At 57.7% G+C, this 13,312-nt stretch overlaps 1 protein-coding gene across 1 annotated transcript in view; it reads left to right on the top strand.

The window, feature by feature from the left end:
* The first annotated feature begins 541 nt into the window (after window positions 1–541).
* Window positions 542–13,312, top strand: part of MYO18B (myosin XVIIIB) — a 69,248-nt gene continuing 56,477 nt past the window's right edge. Inside the window, 4 exon segments of the mRNA XM_042805070.1 lie at window positions 542–682; window positions 1,776–1,876; window positions 2,398–2,461; window positions 4,175–4,319. Of these exon segments, the coding sequence (XP_042661004.1) occupies window positions 557–682; window positions 1,776–1,876; window positions 2,398–2,461; window positions 4,175–4,319 (436 nt within the window). The 5' untranslated portion in view covers window positions 542–556.

Raw genomic sequence — 13,312 nt, 5'->3', positions numbered from 1 at the left:
CCCGCAGCCGCTCACCCACCCTGCCCAGCCCCGACAGATTTGCTATTTTGATAAACCTTGAGTAAGCACCCGAAGGGAATTACTTGCGTGCTTGGGGCTGCACTCCTCCTGACTGATCAAGTTACTGGTGACGTGAGAGGAAGCGCTGTTGAGCAATCGGTCGCTTTAGAGGGCAGGTTTGGATTTCCGAGGTCTGGTACACCATGCTCCTGCAAAGAGCTGATGAATGGCCTGGAGCGAGGTGCCACGTGTGTGTGTGTGAGTGTCCCCCCCACTCCCCAGCCAGCACACACGTGTCCTTGCCATGTGGGATGTTAACCCCATGCCCAGCCGGTGCCCGTGTGCTGGGACAGACCCCAGGGAGGAGCAGGCAGAGGTGCAGGCAGGAGGAGAAGCCTCCTCCAGCGCCCGTTTGCAGCCCTGAGGCTGCGCTGGTGCAGCGGCGGCGGGTCTGGCTCTCTCCCAGCGAGCGCCGGAGCGATGCGGGGCTGCAGCCGTTGCAGGGAGGCTCAGGGGGGCTGCCGGGGCTGGTTTTGCAGTGGAGAAGATCCAGGCGATGTTCACGGTCCTGGGAGCCTTCGGGTCAGTGACCACCGGCCGCAGCAGCAGCTCCACGCGCTTCTCCATGGTCCTGTCGCTGGATTTCAGTGCCACCGGCCGGATAACCGCTGCTCACCTCCAGGTACCCTGCGGGCCTGGCGAGACGGGAGGGCTGTGGCTGGAATTGGGGGTCCTTGGGGTGGGGGGGTGAACAGCCCCTGCGCTGCGCTTCCTGGCCAGGCTGGGGGCGAGAGGAGCGATGCTCCGCTCTGCTCCTCCTGGACCAAAAGTGCCCCAAATCACAGCTGAGCAGGAGCTCCGTCAGCGGTGGGGTCCCCCGCAGCCTGTCACCCCCTCCCCTGTCAGGGAGCACAGAACAGCGCTGGAATGAAATGTTTATGAGGAAATGTATAATTCAGCATTTCATTAGCAGCACCTTACACGCCAGCCCGGAGCAGAAGCCTCTGAGGGCTTTCAGCACCATCAGGGCTATTATGCAAAAGCACTTTAATCAGAGCTGCCCGCACCCCTGGGCCTCATCTGCTGGAGGACGGGCCTTGAACTGTGTTTGCTCCTGGGGAACACTGGGGCTTCCCGTGCTGCCCCATTGCTGCCCCATTGCTGCCCCACTGCTGCCCCACGCCCCGGCAGGATGCTGATGGCCCAGCCTGGCTGTCCTTGCGCAGGGGTGGGAACGTGCCCCTGGAATCATTCGCTCCCAGACCACTAGTCCCCTCCTGGGATGCTGGTGGGAGGACGGGACAATCGGGGGGGATCCCAGTTCTGCAGGGACTTGTTCCCAGTGTCAGCGCTGGCCTTGGACAGCCCTGACAAGGCTGGAGGCAGATCTAGGCTTGTCTCAAGCCCAGGCAGTGGCTTATCCGGAGACTGTCACAGCTTTGCCAGCGCCATCGCATTGCCCCAACCTCTGCAGGTGGGGAGGGACTGTGGGTGTTGCACCCATGAGTGGAATTGTTGCCCCTTGATTCACACCTGGGGCACAATTCAGCTCTTGCTTGCGTGCCCGCCAGTGCACAGCCTCCAAAGCCAGCCGCAGCCCCACAAAGGAGAAATCCGACCCCTCCTTGACAGCTTCCAGCAGCATCTCCCCGTCTCTGGGTGCCAGCGTCCCTTCTCTCCCCAGTGTGCCTGGATGCCCCGGCACACCGGCCGCCCTGCCCGCACCGAGGGGCTGGGGGGCTGCTGCTCACCCCTTGCCTCTGCTCCCTCCCCAGACCATGCTGCTGGAACGGAGCCGCGTCACCCAGCAGCCCCACGGAGAGAGCAGCTTCAACGTCTTCCCCCTGATGCTGGCGGGGCTGGATGCGGCTCAGAGGTGGGTGTGGGGCTCCGCTCCTCGCCTGGCTGCTCAGCTGCCGGGTATCCCCACTATCGAGGGGCTCCACCGTGATTTATGCTCAAGTTTGCTGCGGCAATTTGCTCTTGGAGATCCCTCCGATAAGGGATTGTGCGGGTGATCACCTCAGCGATGCTGTAGGGGTTTTTATACACTTCTGTATTCTAGATTTTCTAGGAAATGGGCATTTTCTGGTACCCCTTCACTAAAGCTGAAATTGGCCTGATGAGATAGAGATCCCTTTCCCTGCTTGTTTCTGGCTTTCCCCACAAGCTGTGTGTCCCTGGCCGAAGGGTCCTGGTGCCTCTGGTGCCAGCTCGCACCCCCTTCCCTGGGGCAGAGCCACGGGAGTTTTTCCTGACGAGGCCCCTCGGACATCGCTGTAAAGGCAAAAGAGCTCTGCGGGTGCTGGAGACCCTCCCTGAGCAGAGGGCAGGGGGCTTGGGGAGCGCTGGGGGTGGGAAGGGAGCTTGAGTCTCATTTGCTGTACCTAATTCCAGGACGATGCTACACTTGCACCAGGTGGCTGAGAGCAATTCCTTTGGGATCAAACCGTTCTCAAAGGTAGGGAGCAATGCCGGAGCCGCTGGGCTGCCGGGTGCCCGGGGATGGTGTGTGGAGGGAGGGAGCAAACGCCCGGGGTGTGAGGAAGGGTCTGCCCAAACAGCCTCCAGCACCCCTCCCACGGGAGCCGGGGAGCTGCCGTGCCTGGTGTCTGCATTTGGGTTTCGAACCCCCCCAGTCCACCCCGGGGGGTCGGAGCCTGCTGCTCCAGGGCCAGCAACCCCTGATGCTTTCCCTGGGGGGCAAGCGCATCCTTTGGAGGGCCCAGAATGTGATTTTTAGGGGCTAAAAATATTGCAGTTCATTTCCAGCACCAGCTCCTTAGTAGTCTGAGCCGTTTGCAAAGAGCAGGCGGGTTGCCTGTGAGCCAAAGCGCTGGGCTGAATCGCAGCAATTTGCAGTTACATCATCTATTGATGAATTCCATCTTCCACGCTCATTAGGGAGCTGCTGCTCCAGCCCGGCAGCCAAAGGAATCGGCTGTTCGAGCCGCGGCTCTCGCAGGGGGCACGGCGAGGCACCGCAGGTCCTCACCCTGCTGAGAGAGCAGCAGATTTGGGTTCAGAGACGGGGTTTTACCCTTCTTTCACAGCCGCTCATTCCTGTGGGTTTCCCACCCCAACACAGAGGGGTTTCCAGGGTTGTCCAAGGGGCACCCAGGGTGCTGGGGATGGGGGTGCAGGAGGATGAACCGCCCACGAGACCCCCAGGGGATGAAATCCTGCGCCGCAGCCCGGCCTGGCTGAGCAGGGATGTTGGTAGAGCTTTGCCTGCTCTGGAACCAGCCCAGAAGGAAAGCGAGAGTGGTGGGGGTGCTGCCTTTGGTTTGGGTTGGAGTCTGGGGAAATTTGTCAGGTTTTCCTTTCTGAACGGTGCTCTGGATGCTGAGACTGAAAAATCAAATTGGCGGCTTCCCAGCCTTCATCCCCGCGGCCGGTGGGTTTGGATAACCCCTGCTGTGACACCAGTGTCACAAGCATTTGGGGTATTTGTTTGAGTCTGGAGAAATTGCAGACCTCAGCTGTGTTTCCTCATTAATAGCTGCCCCGTGGGCCACGGCAGGAGCTGGGGTCCTTTAGACTGGGCAGGCTGGTCCTTGCCAAGCTGGGGATGCTGTGCACCGGAGCCCATCTGTGGTCTCTGGCCCTGGGGATGCACACGTCTGCACAGAACAGCCTCAGTTCAGGGAGGAAAAAAAAAAAAAAAAAATGAAGCCCTAATTTTGTGGTGGGGCTGCATTTGGAAAAAAAAAAAAAAAAATAAAAATTGCAGGAGTGGTGGACGGGGCTGCTGTGGTTGGAGGTGGGCAGGGGAGGTCTGCTGGTGGCTGGACGCTGTGCTGCTGGCCCCAGCACACCCGTGGGTGGGTGTATTTAGTAAGAAGAAGGAAAACATCTGTCTCCAGCCACTGCTTAACGTCTCTGTAGACACTCCAGAAGTGGGAATTACGTGCAGTCATACAATGAGAAGATGTACCCAGGCTTGCTCCTAAGGCCAGGCTCTCGAGGACCCTGCCAAGGGCTTCCCCCGCTGCCGCCCAGACCGTCCCTTATTGTCTTTTCCTTGCCGGCCACACGGTTTTCACATGCCCTTTTGCATTCCCGCCGTGTGCACCCCTGCGTCCCCCCATCCCCTGTGCCTGGGGGTGCTCTGGCAGAGGCAGTGACATCTCCACCGCCCCCCACCACCCCCCCAATCTCTTTGTGCCCGCAGCCCGAGGAGAAGCAGAAAGCCTCGGTGGCATTTGCCCAGCTCCAGGCTGCCATGGCCACGCTGGGCATCACGGCGGAGGAGCAGGCGGCCGTCTGGCGAGTCTTAGCCGGCATCTACCACCTGGGAGCCGCCGGCGCCTGTAAAGGTAAGGGGGGGCTCGGCCTCTCCTTTTCTTATACCTCGTCTTGGTGCCGGGGGGTTAGAGGAGGGTGAGGAAGCTCATCCCAGCAGCGTGCAGTGCTCGGGAGAGGTGCTGGCCCGGAGGCTGTTGCACGGTGTTGCAACCCGGGAGTTGTACAGGTTCTGCGATCCCTTCGGGTTAAATTAAGGTGAAGCGACACCAAACAACCGGTTAAAATGTTTTACTTGCGGTAGAAGTAATTTAAACTTGGAGAAGGATAGTAAGCAATGTGGTCTCTTATTGATGAATCTATAAAAAAAGAGAAGGAAGGGAAGAGAAGAAAAGGAAAGGGGAGGAAAAAAGTCTGGATCACCACCCCAGGTTCCAGCGTTGTCTCAGGTCCAGTCATCTTCAGTGGTGGGTGCACACACAGCGGAGTTTTCTGTTGCCTTTCAAGTTCATCTTTCTCAGCTGGTTTGCATACTAGACCACGAGAGGCAGGTATTCCAGGAACTCATTTCCATGAGAGACGAGGGAAAGGTGGAGCGTGGGTTCTGTGCGTGCGGTGAGGGGGAACGGGGTGCACCAGCCCCCTCCTCCAATTGAGTCGGTTCGTGCTCCTCCCTACCCCTTTTACATTTTCCTCAGTTTTTGCATCTTGGGTAATTGTCCAGCCTTTAGCTTATCAGTCTATTTGGCCTGAAGGTATAGTTTCCTTCGAGGTTCATCTAAGGAATTTGGCATTGCAGCAGCAGGCAGTGGAGCTGTGCACCCCTCGATACACCCTGCGCTGCCCTGGGCAGCTCCCTCAGCCTCCTCACAAAGGCCAACAACTTGTCCTCGAGGCGCTGAGGAGTGTTTGAGGCATTAACTCCTCCAGTTCCTGGCATGTGGGTGGTGGCTCTGAGCCGTTCGCTGCCCGCGGAGGGGCCGGGCGATGCCGGGCGCTGGTGTCCGGCCCCGCGGCGGGGGCTGCAGGGTGTCACCTCGTGTCAGCTCTCTGGGAGGGACCGGGGTGGGCAACCCGCCTGTTGGCACATGGCCTCCGATGACACTGCGATGGGACAGCTCCAGGTAGCAATAATTTTATCATCTCTCTTATAATAGGACGAGTCTGGATGAGGATTGTATTTATAAAGGCTTTGTTAATACAGGCATATAGAAATTGCCTTATCCCTTATAAATTATTTTAAGATGTGCTCTAACCCATTTTAGAGACAGCCACATTGATTTACACACTTCAATTTATGAGGGCTGCATAAAGACTGCTATAAACTAAGCCACAGACATTTATAAATGTCTCTGCAACATGTCATAACACATTTTATGGTAATTTATGCCATTAATCATTTATTAATTATTTTAAAAGGATGAATGCTGTCGTCACTTACAGTGAGTTCTCTTTCTCCTTCTCTTTGGTGTTCTCTTTCCCCATCTCCGCATCTCCATCTCCCCTAATGCCTTTCCAACTTCTGAAAAATGACCCTGCTCTCTCGGGCTGAAGTGTGTGATAAGGCTCTTGGCGAAAAAGCCAAAGGAAGTCCTTCTGCCTCAAGAGTTTTCAGGAGAGAGGATTTTGGAGATGCGTCTCATTTTAAGGGCACCCAGCACCAAGGCAGGTGGAGGGACGGTCGCTGTGTTGGCCACGGAGGGTTTGCTGAGCTGATTTGCTCAAACTTGCAGAACGTGCTGTCCCAAGCACCCTGTAAGCCATCCTAGAAGTGAATCGAGTGCTATACTCAACAAATCTTGCCGCAATTTCAGCACAGACAGGCATGTTAATAGCGGGCCCTGGCAGGGCTGTGGCTTGGGTACGGGATTAACAACCAGAGCATGTCTCAGCATCGCTCACTCTGGTATTGATTCCCCCATCACGCGCCAACAAAAGGGGAGAAATAAAAGGAAATATGGATAAAAAATGGATCAAAGCTCGATGGAGCAAAAGTCTCAGTGGGGGCGATGACTCTTTTAAGTGGTTAAACCTGTCTCCTGATAGCCATCTCTTCCCTTCCCCTTTCATGCACTTTGAAGCTCTATATTCAAAACCCTCTCCTTGAAACCTCACCAAAGGGAGCCTCGCCGCTGCTTTTTCACTGGAATTCAGGAGCTCTGCCACCGCCGGCCCCAGCACGTGCCATGCCCTGGCTGCCGGGCCCCAGCGCAGGTTAAATGCACCTTTTTTTTTTTTATTATTCCTTCTGCTGATGCCTATCATCTCGTCACAAATTCAGTTTGTCCAGGAATAAAACAGGTGGGACTAACACCCACCCCCCACCCCCCCGTCTCTGGCTGAGAGTGGAAAATACATTTGCAGCTAGAAGAAACACCGAGAAGAAAAGGTTGAATTTCAAAAGCCTGCTCCATCCCAGTGTCAGCGGTTCCCATTGCCTTTGGAACGTGTTAGAGCGGCTCGTTTTGTGAGAAAGCAGCCTGACAGACAGAGGCCAGCGGGACATCCTAGGTACCCATTCACCTAAGTGCTTCCAGTCCCCTTTGCGGGCTGCAGAATATTACATATTTTCAGTTATTCATTGCCTCTTATAACCGGGAAGGAGGTTTCGGGTGCAGCTGGGGGTCGGCATTCAGCTCGCTCTCAAGCTGTCCGTTTTGCTGACTGTTATGAAAATAAAGCGTCGCGGCTCCCTGCTCTCCGTGGGCTTCCCACCACGCGCCTTTAATGGAGGCGACTGGTTTCCAGTGGCTGCGGGTCCCTGAAGTCCTCGTGGTGCTGCAGGTGGGAGCCGAGCATGGCCCCCCCCCCTGCCCCGAGCAGAGGCTGCTGCAAAACCAGCGTCCTGAACCCCTTGGATGGGGGAAAACCAGGAGGGCAGAAGTGCAGGAGAGGCGGGGGCTGGAGTGGGGGGAGAGGCTCCGAGCCCCCCCAAACCCTGCGGAGGTCGGCAGCGCCCGGGCAGCATCCTGCACCCGCTGCCCTCCCACATCGCTGAGCCGATGGGGCTGGTACCCGCAGCAGCCGCCCTGAGGGCACGGGGATGGGAACGCCCGGGCAGCCGGGGGGAGTTGGGGGTCTGGTAAGAGGAGACCCCCAGTAAATAGCAAAGGGGGCAAAGCCCGAGCTGCCGGCATGGCCCAGGCTGGGTCCTGCACAGCCCCACCGCTGCAGCATCGCACCCTTGGGAGGCAGGAGAAGGGGAATCCCCGTTTCAAACCCAGCAAACTGAGATGTGGGGCGGTTGGTGAGGGGGGGTTGGGTCGTGCCGGGGCGCGGGTGCCTTGCCGTGCCCCTCAAGTCTCTGCAAGCAGATGGGGCTGGCAGGGGGCAGCGGGGCTGAAACCCCCCTCCAACACCCTCTCAGCTCTGCGATCTGGGAAGGTTCCAGAAGGGCTGGAAGCCATTTAGCCAAGTGCAGTAATGGGGACGTCCATCAAAATGTAAGAAGGAGAACTCCTGGCAGGATCCGACGGGCATTAATTACGCAGCTTCCTGAGCCTAGATGTCAATCAGGAGTGGACTCGGGTGACTTATTACTTTCTCACCGGAGCTGAGGAAAAACCCTTAAAACTGCATTATCGCTGCTGTTTTACAGCCTCTGAGATGCAGTGACCTTTCCTTAATTGATGTGGAAATGACACTTTGTTCTTAGTTCCACCCCAGCTCAATGCCTAGATTTACCCTAATGTTTTAGTGCTGCCTGTTGCTAAAAGGAGGGGGGAACAGCGTAGCCGTAATTAGCACTGCGCCAGAGTTTCCCGCGTGTGACAAATCTATCTGTCCCTGGGGTGGTCACCCTTGCAGAGGGAAAAAGGCTCCAGCGCGGCGGGTGGGATGGAGCTGTGGTCGGGAGAGGGGAGCATGGCGGGGCCGGGCAGTAAATTCCACAAAGCGATGCCGCCCAGCCGTGTGCGCCCCTCGTCCCTCTCCCAGCAGCTCCACCTTGCAACGCGCTCAGATCCCCGCGGCAGAGCACGAGCCTTTGCAGTGTGCTCTGCACGGGGGGGGAGCCCGCTGCTGCCCCTCCTTTTCCCTGGGGTTCCTGTAAGCGCTGACGACACGGATTTGCAAGGAAAGCGTAACGATGGCTGCTTGTGTTTGTGACGCCCAGAGCCGCTTGCACGGTGCCCGGCACGGCTGTGCTGGTGTCGGAGGTGAAGAGGAGAGAGCAGGACCCACCGCAGGGAAACCTCTGCCCCCCGCTTTAGCTTTGCTTTCCCTTTGCAGAGCACCTGTCCCGGGGCCGGCACCCGAGTGTAGAAAAATCACCGGCTTTGCCGTAGCTCCGTGCTGTGGGTGAGCGAAAAGCCGCCTCGCTTCTGCCGGGAAGGGCTGCTCTGCTTCCCTGCATCGTTCATCAAAACGGTTCTTGGAAAGGATTGCATTAGGGTTGGCCTCTCGCTCTTGCCAATTTTTCTCTCTCTCCCTGTTAAAGCATTTTGCTCGTCGGCACCTGGGTTTTCTTGCTGTAGAGGGAAGCGCAGCTGAGTTGACATGTTTTGTTTTCGGTGGGATGGTGGCTCTCGGCGCTTCTTGAGCTGTAACCCTCAGGAGCAATAATTTTGCCTCGATGAAGCCTGATGGCTTTATGGGAAAGACCTAAACCGAGGTGACACAGCCTCCAGGGGCTGGACCACAGCGCAGGGAGCATCCAGCCACAAGCCTCAGGATGCCCTTAGGACTGATTTTCCCCGGGCAGGGGGATTTAGGCAGAATAATGGGCCCCCCTGGGCAGGGGGACCCCAGTTTGGAGCACAAATTGGGCAGAGCTGCATGGGCCACTGCCCAGAGCTGAAAACGAGGTTTGCTGGAAAAGGTGTTTTGAGCAGGGAGCGGGGGGAGATCCAGCCCTGAGGGGGCTCTGCACCCCGACACATCCCTGCTCAGCATGGGAGCTCCGGGATCCAGAGTTCAGAGCTGGGGCAGCAGGAGCAGAAAACGTCGGGAATAAGCGGAGTCCTGGCTGGAGCCCGGCTGCTGCTGCCGGCTTCTTGGGGAGCTGGGGGCTGGCCCGGGGGGCCGGGGTCTGTTGGCATTGCCTCCCCTTCGCAGAGGTTTTACGATCGCCACCACGGCCCCCGGTCCGGGCGGGCTGTCTCCCCACAAGCCGAGTTATGGCACTATCTGTTCAGCGCTCTGACATCTTTATTACAAACAGTCGGGGAAATGCAGCCGGAATGGCATATTTCTTTAATCATGCTATTACACAGCTCTTCCCGTTGTTATATATAGGCTTTAATATGTCATACATCAGCCAATAGGTCAACAGAGAATAGACTGAAGAATTTAGTGCGGGACAAATAAATTAACCATTCCAGCCAGGAGGAGCCTCCTCTCTCTCCCTGTCCCCTCCCAGGGTAATAAAGAGGAACAAATGGGCTTTTTTATTTGTCCCATTAGCAGTGCAAATGTTTTAATGACTGAATAAGCGGAAGAAAAAGGGCAGGCTGATGAGGTGTGCCCCCGGAGTCAGTGGGGGGGCTCGGGAAGGCAGGTGGGCTGCTGGCTTGCATGGCTTTTCATGAGAGGGGGGCGTGGGGCGATGCTGAGCTGCTCGGGGTGATGCTGAGCTTCTTGGGGCGATGCTGAGCTGCTCGGGGCGATGCTGAGCTGCTCAGGGTGATGCTGAGCTGCTCGGGGTGATGCTGAGCTGCTCGAGGCGATGCTGAGCTGCCCAGCCTGGCAGCGAGCCCGCGGTGCTGGTCCCCTCCACTCCCGGGCAGCATTACTGTCGGCTCGCAGGTACCAGGCAGTGGCTGGGATGGGGATGGGGGGGGACAGGGAAATGGGGTCCAGCCCCTCCAGGCCTCCCTGCTGCTCCCCACACTTCCCGATTTGAAATAAAAAATAGAAACCCAGCCCAGGCAGCACACGTGGGCGCGTGGGTGAGACAAAGCTGGTGCTGACCCTGTGTTTTCCTACTGCTTCTCTTAAATATTAAATGGACTGAAGTAATTACCTTTTAGGCGTTAAAGCTGGCGTGTTTTACAATGGTCGCATTACACCCAGGAAGGCTGCATGCTGCTGCCGCTCTTTATATTTTATGAAGTGTGAAATGGTGCCCGGGCCCAGCGGCTGCGGGGTGGGCAGATCCACGGCTGGGCAAGCCGTGGGCACAGTGGGGTTTGCAGCTGTGGCCGTGCCCCGAGACTTGCTGACTCAGCGTATGCCAGCTTCTTACAGCGAGGGTGCAATCAGGGGGGCACCGAAGGGCAAACCCCCGTCCCCCCTCCAGGGGAAGGAACGTGTCTGGGGGGTACCGACACGCCGGGCAGCATCGCGCCAGCCTCCGGCACCACGTGCCGGTCAGACGGCGATGGTTTGGTTTCACGGAGCTGCGTGGCTCTGCGCGGAGCAGCACGGTGGGCACGACCAGCTCTGCGGTGGGCTGGGCTGAGCAGAGCCCCCCCGCTCATCTCGGGGTGCCGGAGTGGATGGTGGGGGGATGCTGGAGCGGCTGGTGTGGGGTGCTGAAGTGGGATGCTGGCTGGTGTGGGGTGCTAGCTGTGGGATCCCAGTTGGCGTGGGGTGATGGCTGTGGGATCCCAGTTGGATTGGGGTGCTGGCTGGGGGATCCCAGTTGGTGTGGGGTGATGGCTATGGGATCCTGGATGGCATGGGGTGCTAGCTGTGGGATCCCAGTTGGCGTGGGGTGCTGGCTGTGGGATCCCAGTTGGTGTGGGGTGATGGCTATGGGATCCTGGATGGCACGGGGTGCTAGCTGTGGGATCCCAATTGGATTGGGGTGCTGGCTGGGGGATCCCAGTTGGATTGGGGTGCTGGCTGGGGGATCCCAGTTGGTGTGGGGTGCTGGCTATGGGATCCTGGATGGCACGGGGTGCTAGCTGTGGGATCCCAATTGGATTGGGGTGCTGGCTGGGGGATCCCAGTTGGATTGGGGTGCTAGCTGTGGGATCCCAGTTGGTGTGGGGTGCTGGCTGGGGGATCCCAGTTGGATTGGAGTGCTGGCTGTGGGATCCCAGTCGGTGTGGGGTGCTGGCTGGGGGTTCCCAGTTGGATTGGGGTGCTGGCTGTGGGATCTCAGTTGGTGTGGGGTGCTGGCTGGGGGATCCTGGCTGGATTGGGGTGCTGGCTGTGGGATCCCAGTTGGCATGGGGTGCTGGCTGGGGGATCCTGGCTGGATTGGGGTGCTGGCTGTGGGATCCCAGTTGGTGTGGGGTGCTGGCTGGGGGATCCTGGCTGTGGGTGCAGCCCTGGCCCCGCAGCCCCTCCACAGTACATAGAGATCTTCGATGTGATGAGGATCAGCTTCTGTCCAGCCAGCTCAGAGAAAAAACAGTGAAAACAAAATAAATCAAAGCCCGGATTGTTGAGGCAATTCCTCTGTCTGCTCCAGCACAGCCCTTGATGTTGGAGTCCTTCAGTCAGAATAAAAAATAATAGGAAAAGATCAAAAGGGAAGGGAAAGGGGGGATGACTCTCGTGGGTGTGCTGTGAAGCAGCCCCCCAGCCCCAGGGAATGTTGCCTTTTGCTGCTTTGTGCATCACCTCGGCCAGGAGCAGGGGACCCTGATCACCCGTGGGGCTGGCCGGGATGTGGCCACTTCCCACTCTCCATCCCAAAGCCTCTCCCCTGCTATCAGCCACCTCCTTTATTTTAAGAGCTCGTCGTAGCCGTGAGCCCCTGGGCTGGCTCATCCACCACCACCCAAAAGCTCTGCCCTGCGGTCTCTGGGCGACTTTGCTCATCTGCTCCTGTTTCTGCTCATCCCACCCTGTTCCCGAGTGCGCGGGCTGGCTCCTTCCTGGATTGTAAAAGGATTTATCCTGCAGATTGCTCCCCTATTGATTTTAATCACTAAGCTGGAATGGCTGTTGCTGGATGTAAATGATGTGTGCCAGCTCTGTTTGCTGACGGCGCTGGGAGGAGCGCTGCTCTCAGGCTGCTGGGGACAGCAAACGTTGCTGGGGCTGGGGAAGGTGAGCCGGGATTTTGAGGGATTGGCTCATAATCCCATCAGCTTCCACCAACACGTCTCCTAGTTTGCTCTACTGAAGCTCTTGAAATGTAGAACACGAGTGATGTCGTGCTGGCAGCAGCAGCCTGGGCAGGTCGCATGGTCCACCTGGTCCCTGATTTTCTCTGAATTGCCTCAAAGCATCTCCTGGAGTCTGTCTCCTCTCTGCATGGTCTCGCTGGGCAGGTGGGATGCTCTGAGCACCTGGGGAGCGCTACAGCAGGGAAAATAGCTTCAAAAGCATTCGTTTGAGATCCTGAAAGTTTTGAACTATTTTCTGACCAAAAAAAAAAAAAAAAAAAAAAAAAGGAAAGGTGCTCATGCTAAATGGTTGCTCAGGGGACAAATCTGTCAACCTTTCTCGAGTCAGCCAGCCTTTAATATGATAAGTAACTTGCAAAGCTGAGCAAAGCTGTACTGCTGCTGTTGGCAGAAGCATGTGTGTAGCGGGGGCAGCCCCTTGTCCCACACACTGTGGGACTGGGAGCCGGGGGGGCCACCGAGCCCAGGGTCAGTGCCAGGACAGAGGGATGGGAGTTGTCCCTGAAGGAGAAGGGGGTGGCAGGGGGGGGACGGATGGACTCTGAGGAGGAAAAAGCTTTTCAGTTTTGTCAGTGATGTTACACGGAGGGGCAGCGGGGTAACGCTGAAGCTCTTCTAGCAGCTGTGCCTTCAAGGTGGAAACCGGATTTTGAGGTGGGTTGATTTATACATCCCCATCCCAGCCAAGCATCCAAGCTCTGCTGGGGGGGGGGGCGAGGCCCCCCCCTGCTCACTGGTAGGCTGCTGCCTGCTTTGCCCAGGCTTGCTCTTTGCCCAAAGGGCATTTCCAGGCTGTGGGCTGCAGGGTGGCTGCTCTGAGCGGGTCAGGAAAGGCTGTGCCTGGTCTGAAACTGCCCGTCAGGGACGGGAGGGAAGGGCTGACCCAGCGGTCTTGGGGGATGGAAGGAAACTGGGGTGCGCTGGTGCGGCATCCCCCATGCCACGCTGCAAGCAGCAGTCCTTTTTTGGTTTATTTGATTTTGATTTGGGGGGGTTGCACGTGGAAGTGGGTAGGGCTGTTTGCCGGAGGTGCCGAGCCTGCG

This window comes from Tyto alba, unplaced genomic scaffold (genome assembly GCF_018691265.1).
Source record: "Tyto alba isolate M040663 unplaced genomic scaffold, T.alba_DEE_v4.0 Super-Scaffold_44, whole genome shotgun sequence".
Classification (NCBI taxonomy): domain Eukaryota; kingdom Metazoa; phylum Chordata; class Aves; order Strigiformes; family Tytonidae; genus Tyto; species Tyto alba.
This window is presented reverse-complemented; position numbering and strand designations above follow the sequence as displayed.